This window comes from Pseudorca crassidens, chromosome 6 (assembly GCF_039906515.1).
Source record: "Pseudorca crassidens isolate mPseCra1 chromosome 6, mPseCra1.hap1, whole genome shotgun sequence".
In the NCBI taxonomy this organism is placed as follows: domain Eukaryota; kingdom Metazoa; phylum Chordata; class Mammalia; order Artiodactyla; family Delphinidae; genus Pseudorca; species Pseudorca crassidens.
Genome location: NC_090301.1, coordinates 47,759,776 through 47,775,921, shown reverse-complemented (window position 1 = coordinate 47,775,921; position 16,146 = coordinate 47,759,776). Strand labels below are relative to the sequence as shown.

General features: G+C 35.0%; 1 protein-coding gene across 1 annotated transcript in view; it reads left to right on the top strand.

The window, feature by feature from the left end:
* The window catches only part of FSIP2 (fibrous sheath interacting protein 2), a 126,765-nt gene that overhangs the window by 29,481 nt on the left and 81,138 nt on the right, over positions 1–16,146 (top strand). The window contains exons 9-11 of the mRNA XM_067742370.1: positions 204–293; positions 8,347–8,462; positions 9,277–9,322. Coding sequence (XP_067598471.1) covers positions 204–293; positions 8,347–8,462; positions 9,277–9,322 — 252 coding nt within the window. The remainder of the gene's footprint in view (positions 1–203; positions 294–8,346; positions 8,463–9,276; positions 9,323–16,146) is intronic.

Genomic DNA, 16,146 nt, shown 5'->3' with positions numbered 1-16,146 from the left:
CCTTCTATCTTTTAACTTGAAAGGATAATATTTGAAGAGTAATCGTTTTTCACATTCCTCCATCTTCTCCAATACCTCCCCACAATCCTAAATAGAAATTAGCATATAGGCTCACTTCCTATTGGGCATGAAAAGAGAGCCTGTCTTGGGTAATTCTGTCATCATCATTATTAAAAATAAATGTTTTGTTGCATTTTTTTAAGCTTATTCTCCAAAGAAGAAAAAGAAGAGTAATGATGACATAAAGATAATTTATTCTCTTGATGACCAGAAAGCAAATAAAGGAGCATATGGTAATTTAATATTGTGATAAGAAATATTAAATAGTATTTTTGGGAAAGACTGAATTTGGATGGCCTTTTTTGCTTAAGTTCAGATAATTCCTCTGTTCTTTGGTGTCAAATGACAGATTTAGAGTGATGCTTACAAACAATGATATAACCTCTATTGCTTTCAGAATTTCATCTCAAGTTACAGATTTAGTGTTCTAAACTTATCATTTTAGACAAATTAAATGGTCTATTGCTGCTGAATGAAAAATACATGGACGTAACAAATTGCAAGATAATTTTTATATTGCTCGAAATGATTTTTAAAAACTCTGAAACGCAAGAGGGAGGGGATATGGGGATATATGTATACGTATAGCTGACTCACTTCGTTATACAGCAGCAACTAACCCAACAATATAAAGCAATTATACTCCAATAAAGATGTTAAAAAAAAGAAAAAAAACTCTGAAGTGAGTCAGAAATTAAGTTTATGTACATTCACTCAACCCACTAGGGACCCCAGTGAAATATCACTTTCTTTATTTATATCATTCTATGTTACTTCATGTTGTCCATTAGAGCTCATTGGATTAGACCAGAACCCAAACAACAGCATAAATATCCTCCAAATAATATACTATCAAAAGTATAAGACTGGGCTTCCTGGTGGCGCGGTGGTTGAGAGTCCGCCTGCCGATGCAGGGGACGCGGGTTCGTGCCCCGCTCCGGGAGGATCCCGCATGCCGCAGAGCGGCTGGGCCCGTGGGCCGTGGCCGCTGGGCCTGCGCGTCCGGAGCCTGTGCTCCGCGGCGGGAGAGGCCACAACAGTGAGAGGCCCGCATACCAAAAAAAAAAAAAAAAAAGACTGTTAGAAATTGAGCAATATGAATTCTTCTCCCATATTAAATTTCCAGGGAAAAATTAAAGTATAAAAATTAAATCCCTTTGTCTTTATCAGTTAAATTCTAAAGAAAAAGTTTAAAATCTTTTCTTCCCTGACTGTGTAATTTGATTAGTTTCATAAAGTCTCTGGGATAAGATAGGGTTAGCTGAGGCTGTCTTCCACTCAGGACTACTGAGGTTTACTTAATTCAGCTCTAAGCTTTAAAGACCAAAGATTTTTGAAGTCCAAAGATTTTTTGGTCCCATTTTTAAAGTCCGAAGATTTTTTAAATAAAATATCAAAGAGTTACTTACAACACATACAATTATGACAACACAAGCCACATATCTACTAAATGTAGACAATAAAACTAAATTCTCAGTCTCTAAAGCAGTTATCTCATGCAGATGGTCTTCTAAAAGTCTAGTGTTGAATGCAGGCCAGACTGGTCTTACTGATGTCAAAAAGATCTCAGTGTTATTGGAGGAAAGGATGATAGATGGAAAATATGATTTTCAGCCTCACTAAGGTACCACTCTATCTGTGACAGTTGTCCAGGTATCAAAACTATAAATTTAATTAAGCATAGTTGGGAGACAAAGATGAATTCTAAAACTATATTAATACATATCTGGAGGGGAGAGGATCTATTTCTACCCTCTAAGAGATTGGCAAGTGAATCATTCTTGTTTTGTGTGAATTTTAGAAATGTACAGTAGTGATATCACAATTCATTATATATTAAAAGTGCCCCTCTTTCCCATTCACCATAATCAAACCTCCTTAGTTTCCATCTCATCACTGAACTGAGTATGAACTCCATACAGTGTCACAACCTTTACACTCTTATGGGCAGTCTGCCCCCATGTTTTATAATTGGCAACTATCCAGAGTTCAGAGGCCAGAATTCTCTATAGTTCCTGCTTCTGATCTTGTCTCTGTATTTTTTCATTCTCATAAAAAGATCCTGAGGTAATTTATTTTGGATTTTAAATTACCCTAAAGCAAAATGGAATTTTTTTATATAATTGCATGAATTTTAACACACGTATGAATTAGTATGACCTTTACCACAATCATGTGAGAACATTTACAACATTCCAAAAATGTCCTTTTGCAGTCACACCGCCTTCTCTCCCACTAATAAGCCCAGGCAACCACTGATATGTTCTCCATCACTATAGTTCTTTTTCCTTTGGAAAATGCCTTGTAAATGGAATCATATCGTATTTGATCTTTTGATCATTGCTCCTTTCAGCATGCCTTTGAAATTCTTTCAAATTATTTCATTTGTCAATAGTTGACTCTTTTTTATTGCTGAGTAGTAGTCCATTGTGTGTATGTACCAGGTTTATTTATGTATACATCAGTTGAAGGAAATTTGGTTGTTTCCAGATTTTGGTGATTATGAATAGAAAGATCAGAAGTATACATTAAGCTTTTTGTGTGAACAAGGAATTGTTGTATATGTTTAAGTTTATAAAGAATTGCCCAACTGTTTTCCAGAGTGGCTTTAGCATTTTGCATTCCCTGTTTGCTGTGCATCCTTGTAACTGTTGGTATTATCAGTACTTTTTATTTTAATCATTCTAATAGATGTAATGGTATCTCATTGTGGTTTTCATTTGTATTTGCCTGATGGCTAATGATGATGAATATCTTTTCATATGCTGTTTGCCTTTTGTAAATCCTGCCTGGTGAAGTATCTGTTGAAGCTTTTTGCTCTGTTGAGTTTTGGGAGTTATTTGTATATTCTGAATATAAGTATTTTTCAGGTGTGACTTGCAAATATTTTCTCTCGGTCTGTAACTTGCCTTTTAATTTTCTGTTTCTGTTTCTGATTGATCAGTGTGTCTCCCCCTTTGCCCATATTGCTCTGTCTTTGATTACTGTAGCTTGTTATTAAAATGTAGCATAATTCCAGCAACTTTACTTTTCTTCAAAATTTTTATGGATATTTTAATTCATTTGCCTGAGTATAAACTTTATACTCAGCTTTACTGCAAAAATTATGCCAGGATTTTTGAATGAAGTATATTAAATCAATCTATAGATCGATTTAAGGGGGAAAGAAATCTTTACAGCGTCCTTCCAATCAAGGACTTTTAGGTAGTCCTTGATTTCTTTCATAAGTGTTTTGTAGTTTTCAGTATAGAAATCTTGTATATGTTGTTATGTGTATACATAAGTGCTTCATTTTTGGTACTGTTGTACATGGTATTTTTAAAGTTTGATTTCCAATTGTTCATGGCTATTGTTTTTACTATGTCTCTTTGTACAGATTTTTTAGTGGTTGTTCTAAGTAACAGTGTACTTACTTAGCTTATCACAGTCAACCCTAACTAGATATTCTACTTCTTTATGTAGAATGTGGAAACCTTACCACTATATATGCCTCCTTACTCCTCTCCCCTTTGTTATAATGATCTTATGTATTACATCTACATATACCAAACAGCCACTCAGAGTAATCATCATTTAAATGACTAAATAGGGGAAGAACAGCCTATCATATTTACTCAAATTTGGTCGCCCATTAATTCCTGATGTTTCTGGTCCCATGTTTCTTTCTGGTATCATTTTCCTTCAGTCTGTAGAACTTCCCTTAGCATCTCTTTTAGAACAAATTATCTGGCACTGAATTATCTTAGTTTTCCTTCACCTGAGAGTATTTTTATTTTACCTTCATTCCTGAATTATACTATTTACCCTTGATATCAAATTATAAGTTGTCAGGCTTTTTTTTTTTCCCAAAAAAACTTTAAAACTGTTGTTCTCCATGGTTCTGATGGACATAGATAACATTATTAAGGTATTTTAATATAATTGGTATGATATTGTATACAGTGTTTTGTGACTTGCTTTTTATACTCAGCATTATATTTCAAAAGTTTTACCTATGTATTGTCTGACATTTTACTTCCTTTCAGTACTAATCCTTTCCCATTGTGTGAATATCCCATTGTGTAAATATACCACAATTTAATATGTTTTTCTTTTGGTGGAAGTATCGGTTATTTGAACAATATTTCACCATTCTATACATATATATCTCCTGGTATTCATGGACAGGTGATTCTCTAGGGGTTATATGCCTCGATATGGTATTTCTGGGTCATGTTCCCTCTTCTGAGAAATTATTTTTTCAAATCTCTTGTCCATTTTCCTATTGGGTTATTTTTCTTTCTTTTACAGATTTGAAAGATTTTTTTGGTCACACATTCTATTATATACATATATACGGTATAGCAATATCTTCTTCCAATTTGTAATATGTTTCTATTCTTTTTTTATCTTTTGATGTACAGAAGTTCTTAGTTCAGTATAATAAAATGTTACATTTTTCCTTATAGTTTGTATATTTTGTTACTTTTTATTTGAGGTTCATTTCTATGAGTTCTCTTTGATATGGCAAAGACATTAATCTTTTGTCTTATTTGTGGCACATATTTCCATAATTTTGTTAATGACTTTTTTTAGGCTTATTAAGCATTTCAAACATAAGCAAAAACCAACAGAATCTTTATGTGCCTATTTTTCAGCTTCAGCAACTCCTGGACAGTTTTGTTTTGTCTATGCCCTCAACTTCTCCCTGCTGCCATATTGTTTTAAAGCACATCCCACACATATTATTTCATCCATCAACATATCAGTATGTACCTAAAAGATAAGGATTATTTTTTTAATGCGTAAGCACAATACCATGATCACATTGCACAAATAATAATTCCTTAATGTAATCAAATATCTAATTACAATTCAGCTTTCCAGTAATCTCATAAATGTCACAAAAGTATTTTGACGTTACTTTGAATCTACATTGACGCATACTGCAATAGTTTGTATGTCTTTTGAGTCTTTTAATCTATAGGTTCTCCTTCCATATATTCCTCTCTTTCCCTCCCTCCCTTCCTCCTCTTCTTTAAAATTAGTTTATTTGTTGAAGAAATTGAGTTGCTTGTCTTGTTGAGCTCCTCAGTTACTGAATTTTTGCTGATTGCATCTATATGGTATATGTTATTTCTTCTGTATTTCCTGTAAAGTATTAGTTAAATCTATGCACTTTCAGGTTCAGTTTCTTTAGCAAGACTGATGCATACATGATGGTGTATCTTTCCATCAAGAGACACATAATATTGCATTGTCTTTCTCTTTGTGATATTAGCAGCCATTTATGTTCAAGGCCTTGATCCACACATTAATTATGCATTACAAAATTGGGATATTTTTCCTTCTTCGTAAACTAGCTAGAAAATTTCTAATAAAAAGAAACTTTCCCCCAACTACTATTTGGTTACTTTGTGATACAGGATACTTGAGAAAAGCAGACTGATGCTTAATATTTTACCATCATTTATTAGTTTTCAAAATAATGTATTGTTTCAGTAGCATCTTCTAACAGTGAGCAATTAGTTTTGTTTCATTATGAATTCACAGATGTATATAAATTTTATGTGCTTAAAATTTTCTATTACTGTGCTTACTAATGTTGAAATTGTGACAGCTCTGGCCAGTGAGGGCCCCTTCAAGATAACTTTCGAGTCCTTTTTGACACAACCCTAGTGATTTTTGTTAGCTTCCTTGCTATCTGAGAAGACTGGACTATCCAGTCTTACCTTGAACACATTCAGTTGTTTCAACACCAGTGAGTTTCATTGGTATCTTTGAGAAGATGAAGTAATCATATATTGTTGGACCTATTTCTGGACATGCTCTTTTCTTTTATTGGTCTATTTGTCCTTATGTGAGTATATTCAATAGCATTCTCATAATTACTGTAGCTTTATAATAAGTCTTGAAATTTGGCAGTTTGAGTTCTCCAACATTTGTTGTTCTTCTAAGTTGACTTGGTTGTTCTAGGGCCTTTGCATTTCCATAGAAATTTTATTTTTTTTATTTAAGTATAGTAGATTTACAATATTGCAATAGTTTCTGGTGTACAGCATAATGATTCAGGGGTTTTTTTGGCAGATTATATTCCATTATAGGTTATTACAAGATATTGAGTATAATTCCCTGTGCTATACAGTAAATCCTTGTTGCTTATCTCTTTTATGAATATAGTGTGTATCCATTAATCCAATACTAATTTGTCCCTTCCTTATTCCCTCTCCCCTTTGGTAATCATTAAGTTTGTTTTCTAAGTCTGTGAGTCCATTTCTCTTTTGTATAGATTCATTTGTATTATTTTTTAGATTCCACATATAAGTGATATATAGTATTTGTCTTTCTGTGTCTGACTTAATGCACTAAGCGTAATATTCTCTAGGTCCATCCATGTTACTGCAAACAGCAATATTTCATTATTTTTTATGGTCGCCTAATATTCCGTGTGTGTGTATACACATACATGATACACCACATCTTCTTAAGCCAATCATTTTTTGATGGGCACTTGGGTTATTTCCATGTCTTGACTACTGTAAATAGCAGTGCTGTGAACATTGGCATGCATGTATCTTTTCAGCTCTCCAGTTTCTACAACATAGTCAGCTGGGATTTTATTTGGGTTCACCCTTCATTTCTTTTTCTTGCTGGCCAGGACCTCCAGAACAGTGCTGAACAAAATGGTGATTGTGTACATCCTGATCTTGTTCTAAAATATAAGGCCAAGTGATCAATGTAAATTAGAATATAGTTCTGGAGATTTGAAGATAGCTTTTATCAAAGGAAGGACATACCCTCATACTCCTCATTCACTAAGAAGTTTCATCATGAATGGGTGTTGAATTTTATCAAGTTTTTCCTTTCATCTTTGAGATAATTGTCTACATTTCCTCCTCTTTTCTCTTACTGTAGTAAGTTACTTTGGCTTATTTTTGAATGATAAACTAACCCTGCATTCTTGGAATAAGCCTCACTTATTCATTATGTATTATCTTTTATTGTATATTATTAGATTCAATTTATTTATAGATTTTGCATCTTTATTCATAGGAGAATATTGACTGAGTTTTTCTTTTCTTGTAATGTCTTGTAATGATTTTTATATCTGAGTGATTCTGGTATCAAAGTATGAGTTGGGAGAGGAGTTTACTCCTCTTCAATTTTCTGGATGAATTTGTGTAGAATTAGTGTAAATTCTTCCTTTGGTATTTTGTGTAATTCAGAAGTAAAGTCTTTTGAGCCTGGAGTTTTCTTTGTAGAAATGTTTTTAACTATATATTCCATTTCTTTAATAGATATGAGGTTCTTCATATTTTCTATTTATTCATGAATGAGATTTGATTGTTTTTGAGGAAAATCTGTCCCTTTCACATAAGTTTATTGCTATAAATTTTCATAATCTGTTATTTTTAGTATTATCTATAGACTGTTATGCTGTTATCTCTAATTTCCCTGATGATGGAAATTTGTGTCTTCTCTTTTTCCTGGTCAATCTGGCTTTATCAGTTTTATTGAACTTCTCAAGGAGTCAACTGTTAGTTTTTCTCTCTTGTTTTTCTATTTCTTTTTCACTTTGATCTTATTTCCTTTCTTCTGCCTACTAAGTGTTGACAAGGATGTGGGAGAATTAAAACTCTGACACACTGCTGAATGGTATGAAATGGTACAGCCACTTGGGAAAACAGTTTGGCATTTCTTAAAAGTTAGACATATACTTACCATATGACCCAGGCATTCTACTACTAGGTGTATTTACCCAATAGAAATGAAAAAGTATGCCCACACAAAAACTTGTGCAGGTAAGTTCATAAATATTTGTAAGTTGCCAAAACTGGAAACAACCCAAACAACAGGTGAATAGATAAAGAATGGTAGCATATCCATACAATGGAATACTTCTCAGAAATTTTTTAAAAAAAGGAATGAATTATTAAAACATACAATACTGAGTGAAAGAAGCCAGGCAAAAAATACTATATATCACATACTATATGATCCCATTCATATAAAATTCTAGAAAATTCAGATTAATCTTGTGTAAGAGGTAGAGAGCACTGTTGTCTGAGGATGGGAAGAAAGAGATAAATGGATTACAAAGGTGGATGAGAAAACTTTCAGGGGTATTAGAAATTTTATTTTGGTTGCAGTGATGACTTCACAGTTATAGATGTATTTTTAAATTGAGGAAACCGTTCAATTTAAATAATTAAGTTATAATTAAACCAAACAATTATAATTAAACCATTAAATTATACTTCAGTGAGTTCTTTTAAAAACTATACTGTTTCTTTCATTTACTTTTAGAACCCTTTGTAAACACCATTCATCGGTCTCTAAGTAGTTCAAAGAATATTGCCAAAACATCAGTACCTTCTCTTGTTTCTCAACCAGATGTACAAGATAATGGTACTGAACAAAAGGTATGAAATTATGTCTCAAGCTTCTGTATGGTGATTATTAATTTATCTAGTTAACTTTTACTTCTGTGAACCATCTCCCTCTCTACCGTGTTATGGATTGATTAGGGATATTAGGATCTATTTATGAGAACTAATCCCTTTCCCTAGAAGTGTTGAGTTACCTTTGTGCTAAACTCACTCACTCTCATTAGTAGAAACTAATCCAAACAAACATTTAGCAATTGCAATATCTAATATTTATTGAACATCTACTGTTGGCCAAAGCCCTGTGACTTTTTCCTGAAGGAAGGGAAAATGAATAAATTGGTCACATAGGATACAAAGAAGAATCAGATATAATCTTTCCCCTTGAGGACTCATTGTCTAATGGGGCAGACAGATGCAAAAATGTTATTACAGTAAGTTGAGAGTCTGGGATGATAAATTTTATTTTGATTCTTAGCAATGTGTTTTTAAAGCATTAGATTGGATTAGAATAGGTTGGATTGTATTTCCCTGAAACAAACTGAATGACTAGAACCAACCACTAAATAGATTACCATGTCTTTAAAAAAAATGTGGAGTACTAGAAGAGGGTAAAGTTTGTACGTGGCTGCATATTAAACTCAATTTTGAACTAGTGAAATTTGAGATCCCTGTGGAAGGTGTCCTAGGAGGTTGGTAATAAGTATTGTCCCTGAGACAATTTTCATGAGAGAGTTAGAAGATAAAAGGGAAGAAAATCTGTATTAATTTGGTTGATTGGTAGAAGGCAAAATCTTTCAGAAGTGAAGTTACTAACGAATATTTTTATCTTTAATGTTGTACCATATAGAAAGATGGAGAGACAAATAAAAAATCAAGTGTTTCTGATAATAGAGGTAAGAAAATAAAAAACATTCATAATTGTTCTGTTGTTTGTTAAGTACCTAATTATGGTTTCACCATATGGTTTCTCAAGTTACTTGTTATACCATGGATTTTAAAAACATGGTTATTTTGGAAAATAAAGCATGGTATAAAACTGTTTATGAATTTTGATGTTATAATTAGCCTATATGTTTGAATGATTGCTTGATAAGTATGACTTTTGAAATATGCAAAGTGTGGAAAAGTTAGAGTCTCTGCTGTAGCTGTTTATAGTGATAGGTAGAGTAAGGTACTGACATACTATGGTTCAGTAGGTTATAATACAGAGAAATATGCCCAGGAAGGTCCTCATACTGCACTGCCATCTATTCCCCACAGACAATACATCCTATTTCCCATCTCCCCTTGAGTGGAATATACAATAACTAAGTTTTTCTGCACCTTGTTAGATTTTTGGAAGTCACTAAAAACACTCTCATGCAAAACCTATATACACACATAGAAAATACTAGACACCTCCATCCAGTGGCCAATGACCACCTCAAATTCAATACAAAAATCAAAATTTTCAACTTCTTGATCCTTCTGTTTTTACCCAGGAACAAAACTTGACTTATCTTTGACTCTTCCTCTTTCTTGAATTTTGTATCCCCAAGTTGCCACTCTCTGTCTAATCTACCTCCTTCATTCCTCCTTCCCTCTCTTTTGTATTCCCACAACTGCTGCCTTTCTTTCCTCCATCCTTGACTATTTCAGTAACCTTCCTCCAACCTCTCTTCGTCTTTTTAATCCACCCTACATTTTGGTGTAAAGCAATCTTTCTAAAACACAGATCTGTTTGTTAATGTGGTGTATTACAGTTAACCACTTGCATATGTTGAACCATTCTTGCATCACAGGGATAAATCCCACTCGATCCTGGCATATGATTCTTTTAATGTACTAATGAATTGGTTTGCTAATATTTTCTTTTTTAGCTTTTACATTTCCTGTTTATTTTTTTTATTTTTTTTTATGGGGTATATGGGGTATATTTTTTTATGGGGTATATGGGGTATTTTTTTTTATGGGGTATTATGGGGTATAATTACTTTACAATGGTGTGATAGTTTCTGCTTTATAACAAAGTGAATCAGTTATACATATACAAATGTTCCCATATCTCTTCCGTCTTGCATCTCCCTCCCTCCCACCCTCCCTATCCCACCCCTCCAGGCGGTCACAAAGCACCGAGCCGATATCCCTGTGCCATGCGGCTGCTTCCCACTAGCTATCTACCTTACGTTTGTTAGTGTGTATATGTCCATGACTCTCTCGCCCTGTCACAGCTCACCCTTCCCCCTCCCCATATCCTCAAGTCCGTTCTCCAGTAGGTCTGTGTCTTTATTCCTGTCTTACCCCTAGGTTCTTCATGACATTCTTTTTTTCTTAAATTCCATATATATGTGTTAGCATACGGTACTTGTCTTTTTTTTTTTGACTTCACTCTGTATGACAGACTCTAGGTCTATCCACCTCATTACAAATAACTCAATTTCATTTCTTTTTATGGCTGAGTAATATTCCATTGTATATATGTGCCACATCTTCTTTATCCATTCATCCGTTGACGGCCACTTAGGTTGCTTCCATGTCCTGGCTATTGTAAATAGAGGTACAATGAAGATTTTGGTCCATGACTCTTTTTGAATTTTGCTTTTCTCCGGGTATATGCCCAGTAGTGGGATTGCGCTGGGTCATATGGTAGTTCTAGTTGTAGTTTTTTAAGGAACCTCCATACCGTTCTCCATAGTGGCTGAACCAATTCACATTCCCACCAGCAGTGCAAGAGTGTTCCCTTTTCTCCACACCCTCTCCAGCATTTATTGTTTCTAGATTTTTTGATGATGGCCATTCTGACTGGTGTGAGATGATACCTCATTGTAGTTTTGATTTGCATTTCTCTAATGATTAATGATGTTGAGCATTCTTTCATGTGTCTGTTGGCAGTCTGTATATCTTCTTTGGAGAAATGTCTATTTAGGTCTTCTGCCCACTTTTGGATTGGGTTGTTTGTTTTTTTGTTATTGAGCTGCATGAGCTGCCTGTAAATTTTGGAAATTAATCCTTTGTCAGTTGCTTCATTTGCAAATATTTTCTCCCCTTCTGAGGGTTGTCTTTTGGTCTTGTTTATGGTTTCCTTTGCTGTGCAAAAGCTTTGAAGTTTCATTAGGTCCCATTTGTTTATTTTTCTTTTTATTTCCGTTACTCTATGAGGTGGGTCAGAAAGGACCTTGCTGTGATTTATGTCATAGAGTGTTCTGCCTATGTTTTCCTCTAAGAGTTTGATAGTTTCTGCCCTTACATTTAGGTCTTTAATCCATTTTGAGCTTATTTTTGTGTATGGTGTTAGAGAGTGATCTAATCTCATACTTTTATATGTATCTGTCCAGTTTTCCCAGCACCACTTATTGAAGAGGCTGTCCTTTCTCCACTGTACATTCCTGCCACCTTTATCAAAGATAAGGTGTCCGTATGTGCGTGGGTTTATCTCTGGGCTTTCTATCCTGTTCCATTGATCAATCTTTCTGTTTTTGTGCCAGTACCATACTATCTTGGTTACTGTAGCTTTGTAGTATAGTCTGAAGTCAGGGAGCCTGATTCCTACAGCTCCTTTTTTTGTTCTCAAGATTGCTTTGGCTATTCGGGGTCTTTTGTGTTTCCATACAAATTGTGCAATTTTTTGTTCTAGTTCTGTGAAAAATGCAAGTGGTAGTTTGATAGGGATTGCATTGAATCTGTAGATTGCTTTGGGTAGTAGAGTCATTTTCACAATGTTGAGTCTTCCAATCCAAGAACATGGTATATCTCTCCATCTATTTGTATCATCTTTAATTTCTTTCATCAGTGTCTTATAATTTTCTGCATACAGGTCTTTTGTCTCCTTAGGTAGGTTTATTCCTAGATATTTTATTCTTTTTGTTGCAATGGTAAATGGGAGTGTTTTCTTGATTTCACTTTCAGATTTTTCATCATTAGTGTATAGGAATGCCAGAGATTTCTGTGCATTAATTTTGTATCCTGCTACTTTACCAAATTCATTGATTAGCTCTAGTAGTTTTCTGGTAGCATCTTTAGGATTCTCCATGTATAGTATCATGTCATCTGCAAACAGTGACAGATTAACTTCTTCTTTTCCGATTTGGATTCCTTTTATTTCCTTTTCTTCTCTGATTGCTGTGGCTGAAACTTCCAAAACTATGTTGAATAAGAGTGGTGAGAGTGGGCAACCTTGTCTTGTTCCTGATCTTAGTGGAAATGCCTTCAGTTTTTCACCATTGAGGTTGATGTTTGCTGTGGGCTTGTCATATATGGCCTTTATTATGTTGAGGAAAGTTCCCTCTATGCCTACTTTCTGCAGGGTTTTTATCATAAATGGGTGTTGAATTTTGTCAAAAGCTTTCTCTGCATCTATTGAGATGATCATATGGTTTTTCTCCTTCAATTTGTTAATATGGTTTATCACATTGATAGATTTGAGTATATTGAAGAATCCTTGCATTCCTGGAATAAACCCCACTTGATCATGGTGTATGATCCTTTTAACGTGCTGTTGGATTCTGTTTGCTAGTATCTTGTTGAGGATTTTTGCATCTATGTTCATCAGTGATATTGGCCTGTAGTTTTCTTTCTTTGTGACATCCTTGTCTGGTTTTGGTATCAGGGTGATGGTGGCCTTGTAGAATGAGTTTGGGAGTGTTCCTCCCTCTGCTATATTTTGGAAAAGTTTGAGAAGGATAGGTGTTAGCTCTTCTCTAAATGTTTGATAGAATTCGCCTGTGAAGCCATCTGGTCCTGGGCTTTTGTTTGTTGGAAGATTTTTAATCACAGTTTCAATTTCAGTGCTTGTGATTGGTCTGTTCATATTTTCTATTTCTTCCTGATTCAGTCTTGGCAGGTTGTGCATTTCTAAGAATTTGTCCATTTCATCCAGATTGTCCATTTTATTGGCATAGAGTTGCTTGTAGTAATCTCTCATGATCTTTTTTATTTCTGCAGTGTCAGTTGTTACTTCTCCTTTTTCATTTCTAATTCTATTGAGTTGTGTCTTCTCCCTTTTTTTCTTGATGAGTCTGGCTAGTGGTTTATCTATTTTATCTTCTCAAAGAACCAGCTTTTAGTTTTATTGATCTTTGCTATTGTTTCCTTCATTTCTTTTTCATTTATTTCTGATCTGATTTTTATGATTTCTTTCCTTCTGCTAGCTTTGGGGTTTTTTTTTTCTTCTTTCTCTAATGGCTTGAGGTGCAAGGTTAGGTTGTTTATTTGAGATGTTTCCTGCTTCTTAAGGTGGGCTGGTATTGCTATAAACTTCCCCCTTAGAACTGCTTTTGCTGCATCCCATAGGTTTTGGGTCGTTGTGTCTCCATTGTCATTTGTTTCTAGGTATTTTTTGATTTCCTCTTTGATTTCTTCAGTGATCACTTCATTATTAAGTAGTGTTGTTTAGCCTCCATGTGTTTGTATTTTTTACAGATCTTTTCCTGTAATTGATATCTAGTCTCATGGCGTTGTGGTCAGAAAAGATACTTGATACAATTTCAATTTTCTTAAATTTACCAAGGCTTGATTTGTGACCCAAGATATGATCTATCCTGGAGAATGTTCCATGAGCACTTGAGAAAAATGTGTATTCTGTTGTTTTTGGATGGAGTGTCCTATAAATATCAGTTAAGTCCATCTTGTTTAATGTATCATTTAAAGCTTGTGTTTCCTTATTTATTTTCATTTTGGATGATCTGTCCATGGGTGAAAGTGGGGTGTTAAAATCCCCTACTATGAATGTGTTACTGTCGATTTCCCCTTTTATGACTGTTAGTATTTGCCTTATGTATTGAGGTGCTCCTATGTTGGGTGCATAAATATTTACAATTGTTATATCTTCTTCTTGGATCGATCCCTTGATCATTATGTAGTGTCCTTCTTTGTCTCTTCTAATCATCCTTATTTTAAACTCTATTTTGTCTGATATGAGAATTGCTACTCCAGCTTTCTTTTGGTTTCCATTTGCATGGAATATCTTTTTCCATCCCCTTACTTTCAGTCTGTATGTGTCTCTAGGTCTGAAGTGGGTCTCTTGTAGACAGCATATATAAGGGTCTTGTTTTTGTAGCCATTCAGCCAATCTGTGTCTTTTGGTGGGAGCATTTAGTCCATTTACATTTAAGGTAATTATCGATATGTATGTTCCTATTCCCATTTTCTTAATTGTTTTGGGTTTGTTATTATAGGTCTTTTCCTTCTCTTGTGTTTCTTGTCTAGAGAAGTTCCTTTAGCATTTGTTGTAAAGCTGGTTTAGTGGTGCTGAACTCTCTCAGCTTTTGCTTGTCTGTAAAGGTTTTAATTTCTCCATCAAATCTGAATGAGATCCTTGCTGGGTAGAGTAGTCTTGGTTGCAGGTTTTTCTCCTTCATCACTTTCAGTATGTCCTGCCACTCCCTTCTGGCTTGTAGGGTTTCTGCTGAGAGATCAGCTGTTAACCTTATGGGGATTCCCTTGTGTGTTATTTGTTGTTTTTCCCTTGCTGCTTTTAATATGCTTTCTTTGTATTTAATTTTTGACAGTTTGATTAATATGTGTCCTGGCGTATTTCTCCTTGGATTTATCCTGTATGGGACTCTCTGTGCTTCCTGGACTTGATTAACTATTTCCTTTCCCATATTAGGGAAGTTTTCAACTATAATCTCTTCAAATATTTTCTCAGTCCCTTTCTTTTTCTCTTCTTCTTCTGGAACCCCTATAATTCGAATGTTGGTGCGTTTAATGTTGTCCCAGAGGTCTCTGAGACTGTCCTCAGTTCTTTTCATTCTTTTTTCTTTATTCTGCTCTGCAGTAGTTATTTCCACTATTTTATCTTCCAGGTCACTTATCCGTTCTTATGCCTCAGTTATTCTGCTATTGATCCCATCTAGAGTACTTTTAATTTCATTTACTGTGTTGTTCATCGTTGCTTCTTTCATCTTTATTTCTTCTAGGTCCTTGTTAACTGTTTCTTGCATTTTGTCTATTCTATTTCCAAGATTTTGGATCATCCTTACTATCATTATTCTGAATTCTTTTTCAGGTAGACTGCCTATTTCCTCTTCATTTGTTAGGTCTGGTGCATTTTTATCTTGCTCCTTTATCTGCTGTGTGTTTTTCTGTCTTCTCATTTTGCTTATCTTACTGTGTTTGGCGTCTCCTTTTTGCAGGCTGCAGGTTCGTAGTTCCCGCTGTTTTTGATGTCTGTCTCCAGTGGCTAAGGTTGGTTCCGTGGGTTGTGTAGGCTTCCTGGTGGAAGGGACTAGTGCCTGTGTTGTGGTGGATGAGGCTGGATCTTGTCTCTCTAGTGGGCAGGTTCACGTCTGGTGGTGTGTTTTGGGGTGTCTGTGGCCTTATTATGATTTTACGCAGCTTCTCTGCTAATGGGTGGGGTTGTGTTCCTGTTTTGCTCGTTGTTTGGCATAGGTTGTCCAGCATTGTAGCTTGCTGGTTGTTGAGTGAAGCTGGGTGCTGGTGTTAAGATGGAGGTCTCTGGGAGATTTTTGCCATTTGATATTATGTGGATCTGAGAGGTCTCTTGTTGACCAGTGTCCTGAAGTTGGCTCTTCTACCTCAGAGGCAGAGCCCTGACTCCTGGCTGGAGTACAAAGATCCTTTCGTCCACACGGCTCAGAATAAAAGGGAGAAAAAGTAGAGAGAATTAGTAGAAGTATGAAGAAAGAAAGGAGGGAAGGAAGGAAGGAAGGAAGAAAGAAAGAAAGAAGGAAAGAAAGGAGGGGGAGGGAGGGAGGAAGGAAGGTAGGAGGGAAGGAAG